Source organism: Meriones unguiculatus, chromosome 2, assembly GCF_030254825.1.
Source record: "Meriones unguiculatus strain TT.TT164.6M chromosome 2, Bangor_MerUng_6.1, whole genome shotgun sequence".
In the NCBI taxonomy this organism is placed as follows: Eukaryota; Metazoa; Chordata; class Mammalia; order Rodentia; family Muridae; genus Meriones; species Meriones unguiculatus.
Window position 1 is genome coordinate 32,333,738 of NC_083350.1, and position 24,334 is coordinate 32,358,071.

Consider the following 24,334-nt stretch of genomic DNA (forward strand, 5'->3'; position numbering starts at 1 on the left):
TGGCTCAGGCTGAACGAAAACATCACTATGCAGCCAAAGATGACCTTGAACTCTTGACAGTCTGCTGGGAGCCAAGGCCGGCCTCCACCCCCGAGTGCAGAGATTGTAGGTGTGTACCTCCAGTTTGTTTGATGTTGGGGGTTGAATCCAGGGTTTCATTCTGCTAGGCAAGCACCCTGCCAGATGAGCGATATCTCCAGCTCCTTATGTCCCACTTACTATAGTAATGAAACCTCCACATTCGACGTAAGCACAATAAAAAAATGGAGCAAAATAATGAAGGCTCCAAAGGACGACATGGGTGCCCCTGAAAATCAGATATGGGATAGGACAGGGCACTCAGGCAAGGCTGTTGCTACAAGCTCGGACCTCTCCTCCCCTCTGCAATATTTTGATTTTAAAAGTATCTGGTGATTCCTGGAGGAGGCATGCTTTCTCTGCTCTGACCTAGACTTCTGCTGAAGACTCAGCAGCTCTAATAGGGTTGCTCTTTTTCACATCACTTCCAGGTTCTTCCCTTGTACTAATATGGAGATCTCCCTGCCTCCCTTAACTGGATGCCTGTGAGTTATGGGGGGAAAAAATAAAAGCTAGACAAATATTTTGCAAACACATGACATACGGAAAGATTTTACTACTATGCAAATGATACATCTTCAAAAAAACCCTTTTTTTTTTACTTTTTTTTTTTTTTTTGCTTTATCCATGTGTGTGTCATGCTATCTTTCTAGACCTTCTTTTCCTGAGTTTGAATGATTCTTCCCATTTCCCACCAAGAGAATGATGCAGGCTCCGAGTCAGCACCATTGCATGCCAGTGTAGTGGGCACCGTGGGCTCTGGAACCGGACACTTGTAGGTGCAAAGGCCACCTCTGATACTTACTAGGGGATAACAATGGGCAACTGCTTAAGCAGTCTTTCCCTATGGAGTGCAGACAAATACATTAGAAAACATAAAGGAAGCACTTGACGCACTCTTGTCAAAGAGTAAGGGCTTGACAGCTATTTGTATTTAAAAATAGAGGCATCTTAATGTGTTTTCTAGTTTATCAGAATATCTATCATCTATCCTGTATGTATGTATCTATGTGTGTGTGTATGTATGTATGTATATATGTATGTATCAATCATCTATCTATCTGTCTGTCCATACCTATCATCTGCCCATTCTCAAACTAATGACTTTCCTGAGCTAGCTCCCAAGTACAGAGATCATGTTGTGCACACTTGGCCAGAGTAGCTGCTATTTTTTTCTTCTCAGCTGTACTCAGTTATCATGGTTAGAAGTTTAAGGTCGCTTTTATGCTTTTACAAAGAAGAGTAGGTGAAACAAATGTCTAAATGGAAATGTTTCTGGCTGTGCCTGCTCAGGGTAGCCCAGTTCAGGAGTTACTCCAGAACCTTGGTACAGAAGAGAGGCCGCATGCGCGCGTGTGTGTGTGTGTGTGTGTGTGTGTGTGTGTGTGTGTGTGTAGCCTGTGGGACTGCAGGTCAAGCTCAAGCTGTCAGGCTCCCTCAGTTCCTCTATTTGTTGAGCCACCTCACCAGCCCAGGCTTATCTCTCTCTATTTAGGTTTCCTTTGGGAAGAAGCATCTCTGTAGTTCTAGATGTCTTGGAACTCACTATTTAGGCCAGACTGGCCTTGAACTCACAGAGATCCATTTGCCTTTGCCTCCCAAGTGCTGGGATTAAAGGCAGGTGCTACCACCACCTGGCTTTATCTATTATCTATTATTATTACCGCATACATGTATATGTGTGTATGTGTGGACACAGGAGTACTACAATGCACGCATATAGAGGTCAAAGAACAATGTTTGGGAGTCAGCTCTCTTTGTCCACTGTGGCATCAGGGGACTGACCACTACCTGTTATAGGCTGCCACAGTTAGCCGTCTCGTTCACTGAGCCATCCTGCCAGGTTCCCAGGATCATAAATTTTGGTGTCAACCGGATGGTGAAGAAAACATTTTTAGCACACAGTAGATCCCATGCATTTGGCATGCTTCTCAGAGTTGTCCTACGTACAATGCATGCTTACTTAATGTTCTTTGCCTTCTGAGCTGATCTTGTAAATTTGCTGTTGAAATGCCTTAAATGATAATGACAACAACAGCAGCAGCAACCAAACCTCCAAAGAACTAGAGCAAGAGCAAAGGCAAAGCGAAGGCGGTCCTTCTGTACTCACCCTGTCTGTGACTGTCGCTATGATCAGGGCATTTGGCACCAGAAGGGCGGTTTTGGTTTTCTTGATCAGGGTCACAGAGAAAGCTGGGATGGAGATCTGAAACAGAACCGTCAAGTCAACATCAGCTCAAACTCTGCACACAGTACTTCAGATCTGCACCTGGCTAAGGATACCTCCGGCGGTTAGGTTCTCCAGGCTGCGTGAAGAGCAGTCAGTCCCGGGGTGAGGGGAACGTAGCACTGAGCTCTTCAGACCGGGGTTTCCAAAGCCACAGGACACAGCTGCGGCTGAGCACATATGGGTGGGGAAAACGTGCCGGACAGAAAGCCTTCAGCCTGAATTCAGCCCTGTTACTATTTACATGACCTTTTTAGCCTCACGCACACGGTGAGACGAGACGGGGCGTGATATACGTGTGTTAATTTTATCAGCCTCTGAAAGTGCCCCTGGAGGAAGGCCCTGGCTGAAGGAAGGCAAAACCAGTAACGTTTTCAGGGTAGGCGTTTAGAAAGGTCCCTCTTCGAACAAGCTGGAAGGCTTAATGTACGTCCATGCTGGATTGAGGTCTGTTGACCCGAGAGAGAATTCTGCAAGATTTCTGAAAAGCCCGAATTTCTTTTGACACCATTTTTGGGGAGGGGAGAAACAGACAAACCACGATCAGTGGCTCTCATTTTGTCCCCTGCTAATTTGAAGTCTCCTCTCTCCGAAGGTTAGATGTAGCTCATACAAAAGAAACCCAAGTGTGTTCATGTATTAAAAAAAAAAATAACAGGAACGAACAAACAAAAAGAGGGGCACTCCTATTTTAGCTTCTTTTTGTCACTGAAGCAGAAGCAAAAATTTCAAACCACTGCTAAATCTCATTAGCTTGAAACTTGCTTGCTGCCTTTGTGAACTCAAACGTTATTAAAAAAGGACAAGCCTTTGTTCAGAATGTCTTCCGTCCCTGCTTAGAGACAAGGACCAGCTTTGGACTCGGGACTCAGTTTATCCCACCGAGAAGCAGACCTGATACCCTCCGGAAGCCATGACCACCTTTTTATAATCCTGAGATCTAGAGTTACAGTGGAATACTAGTGTGCATTGTATTAATTCAGAGAATGCCTCAGCTCAAAACAAGTCTCTCTAAAAATAACATATAATAAGCATATATAAAAAGCCACACGAAGTGTGCTGCCCTCCAGAGCTAACTTCAGCACGTCAGAGAATACCCATTTTATTTGTTGGGATCGTCCTTACAGGATTACCAGTGGCTTTAGGGAGAATGTTTAGATAGAGTGTATTTGTTTCAAAGAGTTCATAACTGGCTTCACAGGCATAAAAACGGCTTATTCATACCTCGAGGTGATTTCTGAAAACTCACTGAGTTCGTGCAAAGCACAAAGGTGCTTCTCTGGCCTCTGGCCGCCTGACTGAATGGCTGTGAAATCATAGTTCACAGGCAAGGAGAAAGCAGTGCCTCAGGAAACTGCCACTTCCTCTGTCACTGAGGCTGTTCTCAAGCTCTGGGTGTCCCCCTTATCTTGGCTCAGATCTGTGTTTAATAGAGAATCACAGGCAGCCACACCAGAGCATATTCGAAATTGTGAGAGTCTGACTTCTGCAGATAAAGCCTTGCAAAGACACTCACTCACAATCGCGTTGTCCTAGGAACTGCTATGAATACAGCAAAAATGGGTAATTTGTAAAGTTTTTTTTTTTTTTTCCGGGGCTGCTGTTTGAGGCAGCATCATGTATAGTAGGTGGGCTAGCCTGGAACTCACTTATAGCCCAGCCTGATATCCCTCATGGCATCCCTCTTGCTAGGACTATAAGGCTGAGCCACCACACCCAGATATGAGTTTTGGTTTTTGGTTGTGAGCCTAGCCTTTAACAGCTGAGCCATCTCTCCAGCCTGTGTTTTGGTTTTTAATGAATGCCTTTGAAGCAGACTAGGGCATATTTCCCAGAAACACACAGGAACAACATTGGTGTCTCTGATAACATGTGAGGAGAAGGGGTGCAGGGCAAAGGGTGAGAAAAGCACAGGGTGATGTGTGTAACTAAAGGAGTGAGGAAGTGGTGCTCCAAGGAGGAGGGAGTTGGGATCATCTGGAGGCATTCTGGGCAGCTGAGTTTGGAAGCACAACAAAGAAAACACTCTGTAAAAGTCAGACTCATGGAAATATTTATAAATATAGTTAAATTTAAAGTAATTTCTATTTACAGTATGTAAGGACTACCACATTAACCTTTTGTTCTAAACAGACCAACCTTAGTGTCTTTTCCAAAGACTTTGGAATGAAAACAAATCCAGTTTTCTGACACGAAGAGCTTCCCCTGGTACAGGATTTCCTTCTGGAGAGCACAAGTAAAGCCTAAGAGACAGACACGTAGAATAGCACCATTTAGTATCTCACCAAACTACTATTCTTCCTGTGATTTCTATTTCAAATAAAAATCTGTTTTTCATTTGGTCACTGAATATACACCAACACCCCAAAGTTCCATTGCTGGTGACAAAGAGAGGCGAGCCTCTTCAGGGCCAACGCCGACATTTAATACAACTTCAAAATGTCTTGTGTTGCGTTGGTTTTGTTTGTTTTTCACCTGAGACTTTCCGAAGGAAGCTCAGCACGGCCAGACATGTTCCTGTCCACCATCTTTGCGACACTAACTGAGCATGTCCCAAAATAGTCAGGTCTGCCACTTTACCTGCAAGCATGTGCTCGGTGAGTTTGGGTTAGCCCAGAAGTGTGTCTGCCATCTTTCCTCCCTGAACTGTATCCTTATAATAGCATGCTCAGAAAGGCACGCCTACCTCCAAAGTGATTTACTGTTAGTATAGTTTCCAGGAATAAACCCCTCAGGCTTCCTTTCCTTTCCTTTGAGGAGGGTATTGCTTTGGAAATAACTCCTAGGCTTTTTATCCACTAGAGGAAATAAACGTTGTCCATTTTAAAAAATTTATTGGCTGTACATGTTTTTGTACTTACAGAAATATGTGAATGTACTACGCTTGGTTGCACTACCACTTCTTGATCATTTAATTTTATTTCATTTCTCATTCTTTTGAGATAAGGTATTGTTGTGTGGCCCAGGCTAGCCTGAAATTCAAGATACAGTCCTGCAAGGCCTCAAACTTGAGATCCTCTGGCTCTAGTCTCAAGAGTGCTGGGATATAGGCACACACCATGTCCAGCTCTGGAGTCAGCTTTAGCAGAATAAAGTTGTAGTGACTAGAATGTGTTTTCAACCCAAAGTCTTAGATTAAGAGTAGAGACGGGAGGAGGGCAAGTCTACTAGTGCCATCTAGGAACCAGGAATGATGTTTTAGGAGCTAGCTGCAACAGCGCATCACCTGCATGCTGATATAAGCACCCCTGGCCCTCTCTTTCCAGGATCCGAATGACTTACTGATGAACTAGATGGTCCCACTGTGGGAAGGGCACATGACCACACCTTCTGCCAGGGGATCATGGTGGGGGGAGCCCAAGCTCTTGATTTAACAAGTGTATACCAAGAGAGGCTAGAGTTGAACCGTGGGTCCCGTGTTGAGCCACATGCTGAGCTGGCATTCTGGGGAGCTGCTTGGGTGTGGCCACTACGCTTTGCCTAGCACAGGCATGAATACTTCTATACAATAGGAACCATGCTTTCTTTTAGCCTCTTGCGGCAGCCTTTCCTGCCCCAGGCTTATTATCCCAAATCTCAGGATGACTCACTCACAAACATTTCGTAATAGAAATGGCAAGGAGACCATGGTGGAACCTTCCTGGATGACTCCGCATCACGAGAGCTGGCTGTTCCTTCTGTTTTATGTTCCAAGGTCTTAGTGAAGGGTGAGTGCAGCTGGCGTTACTGTCATGACGTGACCTATACCTTTTGGAAACCTTTTGCTTGGTGACCGAATCCTTGAAATGTACTTACCTTCCTCCACTACTTAGACAATTAAAATTTTTTTTTTAAAAAAAATATTATGTAACTTAAATGAGCACTCAAACAGGTGGCACTTACTTTGCCTCAGTGGCTCTTCAGTTGGGACATCAAGGAATAACTTATGAAAGTGCATGTTCGCTTTGTACTGCGGGGAGACAAGACACAGGCATTGACACCAACACTGTTATTTTTTCGACCATCACACATTTTAACCCCAGTTAAACTGATTAATTCTCCAATTCAACCCTTCCGTGACACACAGGGTCACATCGGTTCATGTTCCAACATAATTAACGCCTTGCCGGGTGGCCAGCTAGGTATCAGAACAGGGCAAAGGCACTGCTGATAAGGCAGGAGACGACATTCTTAGTACTCACACCAGCGAAGGTGCTATCGACACACACCTAAGGATCCTGGGAAAGGTTCAGGGCTTAGACGCTTTGCACTCACATAGCCCTGCACTTGAGGTGTTCGTACTTTTGCCTTGGGGTGTGGTCATGCCCTCATGATTTAGCTCCCCTGGGCCTCAGTTTCTTTTTTCCTTGCCTGATAACAAAAGAATGTCCCTGTCTTACTTGGCGGAAGGCCTACAGGCTTACACGGAAGTAACACACTGGGAGCGCCCACCCTCAGGACAACATGTGTCCACTATTACCATGTGGCCATGAAAGCACGTGAAGTCAGTGGCAGATGAGCAGGACATAACACTTCAGGGCAGTACAAGGCCCATGAGTCTAAAACACTGTAACAGCTTCATTGCAAACTGCACCCGTCTCCACCACTGTGGAGGTAATGGACAGCCAGCAACTGAGAGCTAGTGACATGCTTACCACAAGCATCATCTGCACCCCAGCCCCGAGTAGGTGGTACCCTATTTGACGGATACCTCACGTCAGGGATACTGAGGAAGAGGGCCACATGGTGGTCTGAGAGACAGATCTAGGTCTTTTAGGGACACATGGCTCTATCACTAGAATGCTTCTGAGAAAATATGTGATAAGACAGTGGTTCTTAACTTTCCTAGCACCACAGCCCTTTAACACAGTTCGTCATGTTGTGGTGATCCTCCCCTAACCATACAGTTACTTTTGTTGCTACTTCGTAACTGTAATCTGGCTGCTACCGTTAGGAACTGTAATGTAAATACCTGATATGCAGGATATGTTACCCTAGTAAAAGGGTCACTCAAACACCCTGCCCCCAAGGGGGGGTCATGACCCACAGGTTGAGAACCACTGTCATAAGACCTCTGGAAAGCAGGCCTTTGATGTTGTGCTGTCTGAACCAGCAGAGAGCTCTGTACAGCAAAACCAGCCCTTCTACTGGTATAAAGAAAATCTACAGATCAGGTCATCAAGAGGGCAGATGGCCCCCGATAAGTCAGCTGCTTAACAGATGAACACTTATGTAAAACACATGAACGAGGGCTGGCCCCCACGTGTGCATTTGGCATCAGAGTTCTGGAATTTCTTCCTGGGATGATTCCTGCTGTGGTTCTCCATCCTGGGAGACTTGAATTTGCTTGTCTTTAAGCCTGCATCAGGTGATGAGAGCTGTATGTCCTGTGAGAGGTCGGGGTGGGGGTGGGGGTAGGGCTTCCCAGAGTTTTTCTCTTTAGTGGTTACAGATAGCATTGAGTGCACACTAGGATAGCTGCGCATGGAGGTATACGCCGGTAATGCTCGCTATCAGGAAACCTGAGGAGGGAGGACCTCATGTTCATGGCCAGCCTGGGCCATAGTATGGAAGCCATGGAGAGAGAGAGAGAGAGGCTACATGTAGCAAATAAATATAAGTGAGAATGTTGACTGGCCCTTTATGGAGGAGTGCAAAAAAACAACCTTTGTAAAAGACACACCTTGTTAGTTCAACTCATAGCACCAAAGCCCCAAATAAACCCAAACTCCCCCAAGCTGGGGGAGTAAAGGTGTTGCCTGGCTCAGAAGTGGATCCTGTTGCTGCCTTGAGTGTATTTAGCACAGAGCTGGGATGGTTCCTGCTGAGGCGGGAGCTATGTGTTGGGTTTTGCTTCTCTGTGTGGTGGGTACCCAGTGACACACTGTATTATGACATATGGACACTCCCCCTGTTCTGTGAGACAGCAGACAAGCACAGGACTGCCAGCTTAAGTTCAACAGCCATGCCCTCTGTCTCTCCATGTGTGCTGAGGGGTCAGCTGTGGAATCTGAAAGGCTGGAGGAACAACGCCATTTGTCCTTCAACATTTTCTTTCTTTCTTTCTTTCTTTCTTTCTTTCTTTCTTTCTTTCTTTCTTTCTTTTCTTTCTCTCTCTCTCTCTCTCTCTCTCTCTTTCTTTCTTCCTCCTCCTCCTTCTTTGACAGGGTTTCTCTGTATAACCCTGGCTGTCCTAAAACTCACTCTGTAGATCAGGGTGGCCTCAAACTCAGAGATTCACCTGCCACTGCGTCCCGAGTGCTGGGATTAAAGGTGTGTACCGTCACCACCTGGCCCTTCTACATTTTCTAAACCCCGTGCCTACTTTGGCCCTGGTTAGCAGACAGGCTGCATTTCTGGATTCTTTCTATCAGCTCCAATGGGGTCACCCTCAGAGCCGGTGCACACTGCAGTCCCTTATTACCTGGCTGGAAGATGAAGACTTTTTTCTTTCAGTCTTAGGGTCAGTCTTGCTTTCGGCTTTAGACTCATTCTTATCACTCAACAAATTGGAACCATCAAAACTGGATTTTGACCTGGGGAAATAAAACCCACAGAGATTATACAAGGAACTGTTTATGCCACTCATTATAAATCCTCCCTATTGTACCATGTCACCAGAAAGCCTGGCATTTGTTTTTCTCTTCTAGATACTCATCAGTGTTCACTACACTCTGAGGGCATTTCCACATCATATGATCAGGATGATCTCAGCGGACTGCCATGATGAACTGCAGAAAGGGCATTTGAGATGTGAGAGTATATATCAGTTCAAACTACAAAGAAGAGTGCTTGAGACCCATTACCAAATAAAATTAGAGCTGTCGCTTAATCAAAGAGTATTTTTGTTTCACAGTCCATTAATATTTAATAAGAACTAAGCGAGGCATTGTGCTGAAGTCTTTATGCTTGGGAACCTAGTGGGTACATGCATCAAACATGTCTTTTCCTTTCTTTTTGTTAAAAGCAGTGCGTGCTGGACGTGGGAGTGCATGTCTGTAATCCTAGCACGGGGAAGGCTAAGGCAAGAGGCCTTGTGCAAGGTGTCCAACAGTTTTGTTTCACATTGACCTTCGGGTGCTGCTCTCAGCACCTACAGGAAGCAAGAACAACACATTGAGAAGGCCCAGAAAGCAACAGTGTGTAAGGAAGGGCTCCACCCACAGTGGGCGGGGCTCCACCCACAGAGGGTGGGGTTCCACAGAGGAGCCTCTGTGCTGCGGTGCCTTTCAGACCATCAAAGGCAGCATTGTTCTACCTGTCCCATTTGCCCACAGACTCCATTTCTTCAGAAGATCTGCTCATTTTTGTAATTTGGTTGACAGGAAGAAATGCATTGGAGGCCACCCTGGGCTACAAACCTTGAAAAACAAGAGTGGGGTTTCGGAGGATGGCCTAGTAGGTAATGAGTGGGTGCTACTCAAGAATGAGGATCTAATAGTGGGTCCCTGGTGCCCATGTACAAAGCCAGGCATGTCTGTTGTGTCTGTACCCTCAGCACTGGGCTGGGTAGAGATTGGGCATTGCTGGGGTTTGCTGCCATCAGGCTAGCTGAAAATGGTGGGCTCCATGCTCTCCAGCGAGAGCCTCTGCTTCAAGGGAATAAGATAGAGAGAGAGCAGGATACTTGTAGTACCTCTCAGGTCTCTCACATGTGCACATAGGCTCACACCCCCTCCCCTGAAATGTGCACAAAGGCATACCACACACACAGAGAGACCGAGACAGAGATAGACACAGAGAGATAGTATACGATTTAACTGTTACATATCACAGAAATTAGATGGGTTAGAGATGGCAGCAGAAGACTAAGGAAAAAGAAAGTGACCGACGATGTGGATTTGATTGTTTATTTATTTGTTTATTTTATCACTGCAATGCTGGAGATCTAGGCCAGGGAGTTCAGCAGGCACTGGCAAAGAGAACTCCACCCCCAGCATGACTCCAATGTTCAGGGCTTTACAGAACCAACAGGAGGAAATGGGCATGAGGGGAAAAGAGACAGAGCGTCCAGCCTCAGAAGACAGTAAAAATCAATTCTGACAAAATAAGAAAAAGAAATAAAAATGAACGTCTTAAATTCCAAGTCTTCCCTTGCCTGTTAAAGGCAGAGGCTAGAACTTGGAATTTTGGTTGCAGGTGATTTCTAGCCTGTCTCTATTTTAGCAGATGTGTGAGTCGGTACATGTCTTCCACCCTACGCAGCTGAGAAGAGCATATATGGTTCTAGAGCTGACTCAAGAGTGTGTTTTCTAATCTAATCGCGTAGTTACTTTATTGCTAGTGGCTGGAAACAGTAGAGAGAGTGACCATGATTTCACACTATTTCTTAAATTGAAACTGTTTGGTTCAAAGTAGGTCTAAGAGTTATCTGAAGGAACTCCAATGCCATAGTGGGACCGGCATGGGGAGAAGCTGGGGAGACAGTAGATGCTGGTGTTCTCTGCTGTGAGAACAACTTATGATGTCAGGCTTCTCCAGCAGCTTATGATCCATAACACTGAACTCTCAGGACAGGCAGCTCTCAGCAACTCATAGCAGTTGGACTTGACCATCTCTGGGCTAGCTAATACAGACTCTGGGAATTCTGGAGATTATTATTTTTTGAAACTATGAGTTTACCTGAAAAGGTAACTATTTTTACACATGTTAAAAATAATAATGGCATTTAGATAGGTCTGATGGTGGCCAATTGCAATCTCAATATTTGGGAAACTAAGGCAGGAAGATCATGATTTAAGGCCGACCTGGGGAATACAGTGAGTTTGGGGCAAGCCTTAGCTACACAGAGCCTCAAATACAAACAATAACAACAAAACCATGCTGGGTGCGGTAGCATAAGCCTTTAACTCCAGCACTTGGGAGGCAGAGACAAACGGATCCCTGTGCGGCTAGCCTGGTCTACATTGTAAGACCCTGTCTCAAAACAAACAAATACCAAGAAAACAAAGTGACTACAATAATAATCAAAACCCCCAAGCAAACAATACAAGGATAGAATGTATCACTTCAGTCCATGTTAATGGAATTAAAGGCAGCAGGGAGATGTTTTGAAGGAGTCTGCATGTTAGGCAAATGCAGAAAGAAGGGCAGTTTTCACGATGAGTGGCTTAGGGTTGCTCTGTGGAGCAAACGGGAACCTTCTTTGCATAGTACTGGTTTCACTGCATCTTCCCAGCCACGTTAGTCTCACTTCCTACAGCTGCCCCCAAACAAGACCAAAGCCCAGTGCAAAACGAAAGTGCACAGAAACAGTTACGAATTTCCAGGCAGCATGAACAAAACATCAGAGCCTGGCCCTCTACACCATCACAGGCAGCGTACCCCGCGGTTTCCCACATATCCTCCTGATGCACACGCAGTTCTCATTTGAAGCCCGGGGAAGTCACAACGAACCCAGGTATTTGCAAGAGACTATCTAGTCAGTCACCATGAAGGAGCACACACATGGTGCTCTTGTAGGGGGAGTCATTTAGTGAGCCGGGCAGGATGCTCTGCTGAGAAACAGCTAGAGAAAAAAAAATGGTGAAAGACAAAACACCACAAACCCTCCGTGCGGGGAAGACGGAGCTAGTTTGGCAGTAGTACCTGAAAAAGGAAACCGGAGCAGGGACTTACGACTCAGGCATCAGTTTAGAAAGGAGATACAGGTAGGAAAGCCAGGGATGAAGGGGAATGTAGGACTTGATTGTCTCCTAGCAGAGGTCAAAAGTGGGAGAAGGCAACGGTTCTAACAGTGTTCTAGAGATGGGGAGGAAGAGTATCACCCTTACTGCGGAGTTCTAAACCCCACATTTAGGACTGGGAATGTAGCTCAGTGATAGAACGGTTAGTTGCCTAGCACGTGTTCTGCCCCAGGTTTGATACCCAGCACCAAAAATAAGTAAGTAAGTAAATAAATAAATAAATAAAACCAAACCAAACCAAACCAAAACAAACAAACCTCTCCGCACATTCTCACATTTATTCTTCTGGCTGCAAGCATCTCTAAGCTCCACCTGGGTAGTTTTTGCCTCTCAGAGTGATAGAGCCTATCTATTAAAAAGTTACATCTCACAGTCACACCACGTGTCCTCCAGAGCCCCAGTCACAGGACATTGGTAGCACAGCACATCGCTGGGATGTGGTCTCCTCTGTTCTCTCCTGGGCTCCCAGAAAAGTGAGGGACAGGTGTGCAGCTATCTGGAGGCCAGCAGACAATGGCAGCACTGACACTGGACCAGCTGGCTTCCTCAGCCGGGAAATCAATGCTCCAGAAAGAGGCGGGCCTTCTACAGAGGCTGGGAGGCAGGAGCAAAAGTTCCTGCTGGGAAGTCATGAGGGTACCTGGGCAAAGACCAGGGTCAGGGTATTGAGGAAGAGCGTGCCATCCTTTCTTAGGGCATGATTTGCCTACAAGTTGAGCCGCACTCTTAAAGACAACCATAAAGCTAAAAACACCAGTGCTCCCTAAAAGCCCGAGAACAAAGAGAGCCCACTGAGGACTCACCACAGGCCGATGCTTCTCTTCTGGTCCGGGGACTCGGCCTCCAAAGATGAGGTAGGGGATTGGGCTGTTGGCGACTTGCTGCTCCTCTTTCTGTCCTCCACACCATTCTCAGCCTCTGAGCTGGAGAAGAGAGAAAAACGCTTCACTTTAAACATCCAGAGGGGGGCAGAAGGAGAAATGATGAAGTGGTCTCGAGTTCTGGAGAGAGGAATTCTCTTCATTCCTCTCCGGTGGCCTTGTCAACTCTGACAGCTGTGGTCCTTCCCGGGCTCCATTCTAAAGCCTCGCTGAGGGAGCCCTTATTGGCAGGAGTTGCAGGTGACACCTGCTTCCCTTGTAAATGTGTGACCACTCAGGATTGCTCAGCTTCTGGTTTGTGCCCGTGGGCCCCAGCTGCTCAGCTCTGCCCAGCCTAGGCGTGTGCTGTGGGGCAGATCACCTGGAGGCTGGGCGAGCCCCTGTGCGCATGCGCATAGCATAGCTCGTAAGTATGGGTGGCCTCCTGCAGGTGCTGGGAACCCGCACCCTCTTTGTTTGCACTTCTCTAATGTCACTTATCACCCTTTGTTGTAGTTATGACTGTCCCACTTTGGGTTGTTGTTTTAACTATGCGCTTCCCTAAGCAATTTAGACTCTAATCTTTATAGCCACCCAGGCTAAGTAGGAATTACTACCTTCCTGTTATAGGTAGGAAATCTAAGACTTTCAGACAGACTTTTGCCCACAGAGCTCAGAAAGGTACTTTCTGAAAGGCTCTCTCCCTAAGGTACTTGTATACACATCCTTTTTCTAATTCCTTCCTTCCTTCCTTCCTTCCTTCCTTCCTTCCTTCCTTCCTTCCTTCCTTCCCTTTCTCCCACCTCAACTCACACATTCATTCACTTTATTCATTGTGGAAGTTCCAAGGTGGGGCAGGAACCTTTACATTAACTCATTCAGTAGTGTCTAGGACAGCAGTGGGCTATGATCAGTAGGCAACAGAAAAACTAGGCCTGACCTTGGTAAAAGAGAGACAGAGAGAGAGTAGAGAGGGTTTGTTCAGATGGGCCTTGGTGGCACACGCCTTTAATGCCAGAGTTCAAAGCCAGCCTGGTCTACAAAGAGAGTCGAGGACAGCCAAGGCTACACAGAGAAACCCTGTCTCGAAAAACCAACCAACCACCAACAAATGGGTGACTGCCAGAGTGGTGGGTGAATCGGGCACCCCAGTCAGTAGAAAAATGCTTTGGGATGATTTTCAGTGTGGGAAGTGGAGAGAGAGAAAACTGAAGGAGAACAAACGTGGTTCTCATGGTCCTGACCGTCTTTGATCGTGCAGTAAGAACTCAGGAGACGTACTTCTGAGGCTGTGAACACTGACGTACGACGCTGATCACACGTCAGATGCAATGCGATGGCATTGCTGTGCTGCATTAGCTGGTTTGAATCCGAATTCATCACCTCTTCGGTATTTCCACTTGGCTGGGAGCAGGTTAACATGCAGGTGGCTCCCGGTGCACCCTCATTAACCGAGACGGAGTAGAGACAAGCAGAACCAATTCATAATTCCAGAAATGGCTGGCGCTCTCATTTTGTAGTTCCTACTTCTCTTTTTCTAAGAACATAAATACCAAAGAAAAGAGACCCAGCCCTCTCCTTTAGTTTTTCTCCAGGTCCACTGAAAGGGCTTAGTTCCCACTGCACTACATCACATGACAAAAGGCGCATGAGAGGCCTTTGAACTATGACGGAGCCGGGTGTGGAGGAGCACACCTTTGATCCCAGCACTTGGGAAGCAGTGTATTTCTGAGTTTGAGGCCAGCAGCCTAAAGGTCTAAAGAGTTTAAGAAAATGCTTTTCTTGAAAATAATAAAATAATAATAGTAATAACAGTAATAATAGTAATAATAACTTAATTAACCTCAGCATCAGCTTAATCTGTTTTACACTGTTTCAGCTTTAGACTGTTAATAGGCTCTGAGGCCATCTTGCTAGTTCTCTCTATTCACATATTTTCTATATATGAGTGCTCTATCTTTAAGCAAATCAGAAGAGAAATTGAGATCCTATTATAGATGTTTGCAAGCCACCATGTGAATCGAACTCAGGACCTCTGGAAGAGCACTCAAGGGCTCTTAACCCCTGAGCCATCTCTTCAGCTTCCTGTCTACTCTCCCTAACTCCTAAGATATACACATTACATCCCCCCCCCCCTTCAAGCTCATCAGGAAGAAAGCTTCTTGGGAACCCTCCTTCCAGAAGGGAGACTAATCATGTGGGAGATGACTTCATTTCACCACTCACTTAAATACTTCCTAACTTTTACACAGGGTCAGAGTGCCTCCTAGAGGCACTGTAGTATAGGAAGAGCTGCTCCCAGCCAGGTATGGTAGCACATACATGGTTGATCCCAGCACTCAGGGAGATGGAAGCTGGAGGCTGGATAGCTTTGAGTTCGTGGCCAACCTGGTCTACAAAGCAAGTCCAGGACAGCCAAGGCTATACAGAGAAACCCTGTCTTGAAAAAAATGAGAGGAGGGGAAGAGAGAGAGAGAGAGAGAGAGAGAGAGAGAGAGAGAGAGAGAGAGAGAGAGAGAAAGTGAGAGCTGCTCTCCTCAAGAGCCACTCAGAAGGAAGCAGCTCTCCTGATACCTGGCTTGGCTCGGAAGAGATAGATGTCCCTTGCTCTGAGCACAGATGGTCTAGCAAGAAGCTGTAGAGGAGCCAAACTGAGACGAATTTCAAGCCCTCCTGGACCTGACTCTTACTTGGGCAGGCGTTTTGGTACAGGGCAGGATTCTGAGGGGTTCATTTCACACGGTGGTTCTGTTTCTGGGACTTTAGCTTAGCACTGGCGTCTCCAGCACACATCTCTACACATCCTATCCAAATAGTGACTTTCGATGCAAAACACACTTCACTTTCCTCTAAACATGTGCCGGTCGTCATCCTGCTTCTCTGCTTGACAGCCCTACTGGGGACCCACTGGGTTCAAAGCCTTCCTCCCTAACCTGGTCTTCTTCATGTACCCATTGGTTTCTTCCTTTCTTTTTTAAAAGGATTAAAAATTTTTTTTTCAATTATATGAGTGCCTGTGTGTGGTGTGGGTATGTGTATGCCCGTGCAGGTGCCCTCAGAGGCCACAGGCATTGGATTCTCCGGAGCTGCAGTTACTCTGGGCCATTTCTTTAGGCCCTCCTGCTGGTTTCTTGAGGTGCCCACTCAAAGCCTTGCTCTAATCACCTTCCCTCTCAGTGCCTTCCTTATTGAGTGACTACTCAATTCCTGGAAACTCAGGCACTTTCAGTTTTGGTCCACAGCACTGGGCTTAGCCTTTTATTCTGCTGGTCGTCTGTAAATGGATGGATGTGGGGATTAATCGCGCATTGTTTCAAAGAGGAAGTGAATTCCATCCACGGGGCAATTCAGTTTCAGGGTGTTGTTTATTTGAAGGCACTGTGGGTTTAAGGGAGTGAATTCCCAACAAGGGTCCCTCACCTTGGAGGGCTTGTCAGCGAAGAGTTAAAACCCGGGGTAGGGGGGATCCAAACAGCCAAACCTTGCTGTGCTTGGGGGAGCAGTGTGTGGGCGGACACTTCCCTAAGGTGCTCAGGAACTGGGGGGAATTACTGAAAACGAGGCTAAGCGGGTTTAACTTGATCATGAACATTAAATCACGGTTTGTTCTTCTTTCTAAAGGAGGAGACAAAACCTTTTCATGGACAAAGACTGAAAGAATCAGTTGGGAAACCCAATCATTCTCTTTCAACAAGTATTTCTTGGAAAGGTCTCTAGGAGACAGGGCTCAGAGTTTCCTGAGAGAGGTCAGGCTATGGACCTGACCTGAGCACCAGAGAAGGAGCAGAAGCTGCCAAAAACACAGCCTCAGCAGGGTTATGTCTTCTCCCATCTCCAACCCAGACTGAGTATCAGTTAGAGGCCCTCAAAGACTTTTAGTATGAAATTCAGATTTATAGCTTATATAAACAAGCCACCGCCCTGCCTGTTAACAGACTGCATTTTACCACTAGGTAGGACAAGCTGGCTTTAACACAACTTTGTCACACACTGTTATACAACCCACAAGTGAAAACAGGCTGGACCACCCTTATCAGCAGGTTGATGGTCGCCATTTCCCAGACTTCGTTAATCCGAGGATGACTTAAATTCAGATCTCATAATTTTTCAGATTTAGATTTCTTAGTTAGAGGCTAGGAACATTTCTTCTGGTGCTTGTTCCTGGGAGTTTAAAGGACATTCAATATTCCCTTCTTATTTGAAGCACTGGACAGAAGAAGATACGATCAAACTTCGGCTCAGGGGAATGAAATCAAGTACTTTGCTGGGGTACTTAGTCCCGGAAGCTGCGATCCTTTCTAATTATAGTGACAATTCCGTGTTAAATTAGCCAGAGTGAAGGCATTAAAATAATACTAAACTTTCCTGTGCTACTGAAGGTTGGAGTAATTTTCCAGCTGCCTTCTTTTTCAAACCATAGACTTTTACCATCAAAGAGGGTCCACGAAGGATAAGTTTTTGTAGAGGTCAAAGCCAGGCCTGGAGCAGCCCTGTTGCTGAAGACTGACTGGCTGGTCAGGGGTCCTCACTGACCCTTGGTCTGGTGCGCTGCCCGCCAGCTTGATGGCTTCAGGAAGGGCAGGCAAAGCTGCAATATCTGGGGAGCAGATTTATCCTCTAGTGATGGAGAAGGAGTCTGGGAATTGCTGGGTGACACCCTCTGTAAAAATACAGACAGCCATTCTAGCTACCCCAAAGGAGGAAGCAGCGTGGGTGTGATAGTCCAGGCCAAGGGGGAGATGCTCCGAAGAGTATCTTTTTATGGCTGTCAGAATATTGGAAAGACCGTCCATAGGGACCTGGAATTTTCCCAGGAATCTCACGCCGGAAGAAGGAAAAGGCTGGAATCCAGCCTAGTCAGAGGAAGTACTTGCTCCTAGAAAGAGCTCCCCCACAGTTCCAACATCACTCAGGCTTGCAAGAGAGACTGGAGCTGAGACAATGGTGGGTGGGATCACACCTTGGCCAACACTTCTTAGCTATGCATACCTCTCGCCTTCGGTTTAGACCTAGACCTCCTATCAGGCCCTCGAAGACGGACTGGAGTCTGGCTGGGGGTGGGGTGTTTACCAGACCTCCTTATTTGCTTGCTCCTTTCCTCAACAGAGCCACACCGAACAAATCTCTTCTCCCTGCTTTCCCCCACTAGGCACCCCTTTAATTGGAATATCGAGGACAGGTGGCTGAGACTGTCCTGTCAGGGCCTCCAGGACCTCAACAACGCCAGTGACGTGAGGTGTACAAGTGTGGAAGTTGGTAGTAGACATAAGGACAGCCAGAAGGCCCTTCAGCGTCTCCAGTTTGCTAAGTGCGGGATATCCTAGCTGTAAATAGATTATAGAACAACAAGCTTCTGCTTACAGTTCCAGCCTAGTGCGTCTTTGTCTAGCTGGAGTTTATGTGTCTACATTTCTACTCCAGCATAGATACTGTAAGCGCCAACTCAGTTTGGATGTTACAAACCAGGAAACAAGTTCTTCGGTTTGTTTCATGGTGGCTCCGTTCCTCTCCACAGAGGCACTTACTTTCGCAGTAACTTGTATGTCTTTCTTGTAAGTCTGTGCAAATGAGTATGTGTATGTTATAAATGCAAATGACAGCATACTGTTTTTTGTTTGTTTGTTTGTTTGTTTTTTTTAGCTTGCTTTTTAAAAAGTTTGAGCTGTTTTTAAATTGTGTCTCTATGTATTGGTGGGTGTGTTTGTGGGGGTGGGGCATGTGAACGTGAGTGCAGATGCCGCCAGAAGCTAAAAGAAGGCATCAGATACGCTGGAGCTGGAGTTACAGGCAGCAGAGAGCTGCCTGACATGGGAGCTGGGAACCTTGTAAGGGCAGTAGGTGCTCTCAACCACGGAGCCATCTCTCTGTCCCCTAAATTTAAGGAAAGTACTTACTACTTATTTGTTTATTATTTGTGTGTGTGTGTGTGTGTGTGTGTGTGTGTAGCTGGAGATCAGAGGACAATTTGTGGGAGTTAGTTTTTTCCTTCTACTCACGTGAGTCCCAGGGATCACCTGGTAGTAGGTTCCTTTATCTGCTGAGATATCATGTCAGCTCAGTCAAAAATTTTAAAATTTGCCTTGAAAACACCACCACCACCACAAAGTACTGTATCTTGGTGCTGTTTCTTCATCAGCGTGCACAGATCTTTCTCATTATCCTTTCCCTCTGTCCATCTGCCCATCCCTCCCTCTCTCCCTTTCTTCCCTGTTACTCTCCCTTCTTCTAGTCAAGAGTCTTGCTAAGTGACTGAGTCTAGGCCTGAATTTGAGATGAGATGTTGAGTGCTCACCATTCGTCACCTGGACTTGAGGACTTCCAGGTCTCTGGAGCATTGTATTTAGATCAGGGGGCAAGGATGGCACTGGGTGGGGGGGGACAAAGAAAATGGAAAAGTGGGTGGGAGAGGAACTTGAGGACAAGAAACAGACTGCACTGGGGAAGACATCCAGAGATAATGTTGAATTGAGAGGGAAGAAAAGCAATGACAGAGAAACATCAAGCAAGACAAGGCCAGGGCGGGGGTAGAGGGAAGGGAAAGAGCATTGCAGAAACAGTCTGAGGATAGCCAAAGGAAACAACCTGCTGGGAAGGATTTTGTGAATCTGGTTTTAGGTGTGATAGACAGATGTGGTCAATGGGTAAAAAACTGTATCTAAAAATAAAACAAAATCAAGAAAGGCCGAGAGAAACCAGCAATAAGAAGAGTGCATGGTGCTGGGAGGGGTGGGGGTGGTTTGAGAGCTTGGAACACTGGCTTGAACAATGGCTTGAGTCTAGCACCCAGCCCCAGCAGAATCTCGCAGGAATCTTACAGATCTCCTTCTGTCCCTATGCCTATGCGCGGGGCATTGTCCCTTCCCACCCATGCTTCACTCCCGATCCTGTCTCCCTAACCATGACACTGCTCTCAAAGCCTCCGGCAACTCATGGTGCTACTCCAGTGTGTTTACTTTTCAGGATTCCTACTCCGAAGCGAGTAAAAAGCAGCTCACATTAAAAGCAGACAAATGGAGAGCCAGCCTCTAGGAGTGTTTTGTGAAGTCGAACAATGGGGAACAGCCACAGCTGCAGTGATGTCCAGAGTCACCCTCTTCAAGCCTGATTCACCCTCCTCAGATTGCCTCCATTGGGTCACACCACAGCTCCAGTGCCAACACTGGCCTTTCATTGAGCCCTGGATGTCACCCAAGTCTCGCCAGGGCCCTCCAGTCTACTTTCCAACCTGGCCCACTGCTCTTCCTGCTATGGCCTCTTTCATAGTCCATTCCATCTCCCTCTAGAGCACACTGACGCTTGGTTCTTCTGCGGCCTGCAGTGTGTTCTCTGCTCCTTCACATGGCCTCAGGACAGGTCCAGTCTTTTCCCCTTTTGTATCAGCCTTCATCTCTTGATTCCCAATATCTGGATGTAAAAAAACTGCAACTAATACTAGTTGACTAGACAGTGACTATAATAACCAAGGGCAAGAATCTTCACTATAAAGAAAGTTTATCCATGAATTTTGTGTCAAACCTACATGGTAACTTCCTTCTCAAATGTGGGTGACAGGTCACATTGGAAGAGGGCCCTGTTGAGGTGAGAGGAGAAAAAGGCCAAATCTCCAGGCTTTCCCCTGCTTAATTAGTATTAGGCAAACTTCTTTTTCAAATGATTACCAGTTAGCTGGGCAATAATTTGAAACCAAGTGGAAATCTGAAAAACTGTCATCATTATTAGTAGAAACTACAGCAAGAAAATAAATAAATAAATAAATAAATGGAATATATTTTCGGCGGCAGCATTTTGAGGCCAGACACAGCTGGAAACAATACAGGAAAGTAACAAGGTTCTGTATCAAGGAGGCAGCAGCTCACACATCCAATTTCCAGTCAAGGCAGATTGATACCGACCCTGGAGTTTTCTTGCTATTTGCATCCTCTGCACGGGCATATTAGCACTTGATACAAGCAAAGTGTAACTATTACATTTCAATTGTAAACCAGAATATAGTCTTCTTAGGTGCTGGGCTTTTTAATTTTTTTTAAAATTTATTTTTATGTACATTTGGTGCTTGGCATACATATGTATTTGTGTGAGGAAGTCGGATCCACTGCAATTTGAGTTACAGACCAAACAGTTGTGAGCCGCCATGTGGGTGCTAAGAATTGAACCAGGGCCCTCTGGAAGAGCAGGCAATGTTCTTAACCACTGAGCCATCTCTCCAGCCCCCCCCTGCATTTTTTTTTTTTTTTGAGAAGAGTGTCCTTATATAGCCCTGCTGGGCCTAAACAAGCTAGATAGAGCAGGCTGGCCCTACATTTGTGGTCATCTTCCTATTTCTGCCTTCCACACCCCGCTATCTTCCATTGTTTTTTTGTGGTTGTTTATTTACTAGTGATTGCCAAATATCAGAACAAATCACTTATAAGATATATTGGAGGACAATTATTTGATTAAGCAATCTTTAGAGAAGAACTGGCTTTTAAATAGAATATACACCTCACTCCCCCCCCAAAAAAAAAAAGAGTGCATAAAATGCAGAAAAAAATGAGATAAAGCTTTCTAACAAACTTTCAGCTATTAAATACTATAAACATCAGAAGTAGCAAACAAGATGGAAGTGTTGGTTAAACATTTTAGAAATAGCTAAAAACTGAAGCTTAAATTTTGGTAAGCAATGTGGTCATTGGGAATATCTTTTGGAAACACAGAAAGAGTATGGCATGTGATTAAATTAAAATAGCCACTTGGAATTAAACCCAGTCTTGAATGGTAAAATGCAGCAAAGTTTATACAAACTAGATTTGCTACAGGTCATGTTTGTAAGAAAGCCAGCTGCTAAGAGCAGGGGCACCAGGATGTAAACATAATTAAGTGCTTTCATCTGGCTCTGGGTAATGCCATGCCTAAAAATTTCATGTGACACCATTGTTTACACAAAAAGAAAGAGGTCCTAAATCCATGATAAACAGCCAAATACATACATTAGGACTTGGCACATCCCACACATAGGAGGAAGAAAGTGCACATGGGATGGGCCCTGATATCAATATAGTCGTCTCTGAAGCAGAGATTTAATGCTTGTATAGAAAAGAAAGTCCCCTGTCATATTAACCCCACTTAAATTCCAAATAATGTTAACACCTCTTTTGGATTGTCAGAATTAAGAGTTCATCATACAGGAGATGAATTTGGAACCCTCTCTTTAAGGAGAAAATACTGAAATACAAAATCAGGAAGTTGGAGGCTTCAGGCAAAAGCTATAAAAGGCTGAAAGTACTCAAGGAAGGAAAAAGGAAAGAGTAAGCAGCTCCTGTAGTACCAGGAGTGCTGAAGCAGGGGAGTGCCTGAGGATGAGTTTACATCTAAGGATGGATCAACGAGCTCCTTGAGGGGCGGTGAAAGTAGGGCAGGCAGAGTTTTGAATTTAGGACAGTAACAGGTCTCCCTATGGTTTCCTGAGATAACGTAGCTTACAATCATGATACTGCTGAATTTGGTATATTCCATGAGAGTAGTGTCTGTAATTTTACAGTCTGAATGTTTGTGTTTCCACTAAATTCTTGATCTCTGGTTCTTTGCATAGTCCAGGTTGCCCTTGAACTTATGATGCCCCAGTTCAACTGCCTGATCGTCCCCAGTTGACATTTCAGGTATGTACCACAATGCCTAGCTCTCTGTACAATTCTTTTGTTGAAATGCAAACCCTCAGATGTGGAAGTAAGGAGGTATAGTCTTTGGGAGGTGACTACTGTAGAGAGAGCAATTCTCACCAGTAGAATGACTGTCCTCCTAAAGGATACAGTAAAGGCAAGTATATGAGCAGGAGCAGCTGGCCCTGCCACTAGAGATACAGATTTCAATTGTTTAATACTTTGTTACAGCAGCTTGAATGGACACAGATTTCAATTGTTTGATATTTTGTTACAGCAGCCTCAATGGGCTAAGACACTTGACTTTCCTCTTCCATGAAAAGAATCAATGAGGACCTGGTAAGAATTCAGAAAGAAAAGAGGATGAGGCAGAAACATGGCAGAGAGGGCCACTATTAGACTTTATGGGCAGAACATTCCTTCAGGTTAAAATAAATTGTTCATGAATTAAGTTCCAATTCTCTTGTTGAGACCTTCATGAAATTAAATCCATGACAACATTTAAATTGGGGCAGAGAGGCGGTAGGAGGGCAGAGTGTGCTGTACTAGAAATACATGTATTTGTCCAGAAGGGAATATTTTACCTATTAATACTGCAATAGCATTTAAAGTTTAAACAAACAAAGCTAGGACTGCTAGGTAGGATGAAGCAGATTCTGGAAGGACAAATGTTTGCTTTTGGGCTGAGGGCTGCCTCTCTCGCCATGGAGCCCAGCTGCCCTGCCTTGACCCTAGCCTGTGGGAGTGGACAGTTTGGATCTGAAGCACAGGAGGGCAAAGCTGCCCTCTGCCCTGTGGCTGGCATCTCTAAACACTAAAGCCCTTCCTCCATCCTCTGCCCTCTGTTTTCCATGACCCTATCTCTCTGTCCCAAGTAGGAGAATGAAATAAATCAACACAGAGATCAAAATACATGCTCACTGCAGCTGAACTGAAGGGCAGCAAATCCAAGCCAGCTCCAGAATATTCCCGGAGCCCCCTTAGGCTTTGCTTCTCCCTAACTCAAACCTGCTGTTAATATTTCCAGTCTCCTAAAGCACAGGGTGTTCACCAGCCAGGAATTTCCCACAGGCAGGCTCAACTTATGCCATATGACACCACACAATCAACATAGAATGGGAGGGAACCATGCCATGAGGAAATGCACTGTGTATAAACACCATGCATTATTAAAACCTGGACGCCTTTTCTAACAACCAGTCAGGTGTGGAAGCACCTGCTTGTGGTCCCAGCTACTTGGCAGTCTGAAGCAGGCCGATCTCTTGAGTTCAGGAGACTGCCCAGCCTAGACAATGCAGTGAGACCTAGTTAAAAAAATTAATTAATCAACACAACACTAACCAGAGCCAACTTCTGGAAAAGTTACTGTCACTTCTTAAAAACAAGGTATCCATATATTAGAGAAAACAGTTTTGTACAAAAATGCTTTGGCTTAATCCAAACACTCAAGTTTCTTTAAGCACTTTTGTTTAACCCAAACTGGATACATATACTAAAGAAAAAAAAAAAAGCAGTCATTCCATTCCTATGAAAAACAAATAAGTAGCTGCATGCCTTTAACCCCACCACTTGGAAGGCAGAGGCAGGGGCCTCTCTGTGTGTTCTAGGTCAGCCTGGTCTACATAGTGAGGCCCTGTTTCAAATAAAAAGCAAAGAAACAAAACAAAAACAAAGAGCAAAAAGAAAAGAAAATCAAACAAAAGACTTCATAATTTTTGCTTTTGCAAGTTGTAAGAGAACTTTTAAAATTGTTAATTACTTTCTTTTAACCTATATAAGACAGTAATATCTCTCATTTGTATTTAGTTTTCCCAGGAATTTATTGCCATATGTTGTACATGTTAATGTCGACAATACTAATTCCGTTTT

General features: G+C 45.4%; 1 protein-coding gene across 2 annotated transcripts in view; it reads right to left on the minus strand.

Moving 5' to 3' along the window:
• Window positions 1-24,334, minus strand: part of Gramd2b (GRAM domain containing 2B) — an 87,456-nt gene that overhangs the window by 14,796 nt on the left and 48,326 nt on the right. For both annotated transcript variants that reach the window (XM_021658805.2, XM_021658806.2), the window contains exons 2-6: window positions 12,774-12,893; window positions 8,709-8,820; window positions 6,188-6,254; window positions 4,445-4,548; window positions 2,189-2,284 (exon numbers count right to left, since the gene is read on the minus strand). In XM_021658805.2, the coding sequence (XP_021514480.1) occupies window positions 2,189-2,284; window positions 4,445-4,548; window positions 6,188-6,254; window positions 8,709-8,820; window positions 12,774-12,893 (499 nt within the window). The remainder of the gene's footprint in view (window positions 1-2,188; window positions 2,285-4,444; window positions 4,549-6,187; window positions 6,255-8,708; window positions 8,821-12,773; window positions 12,894-24,334) is intronic.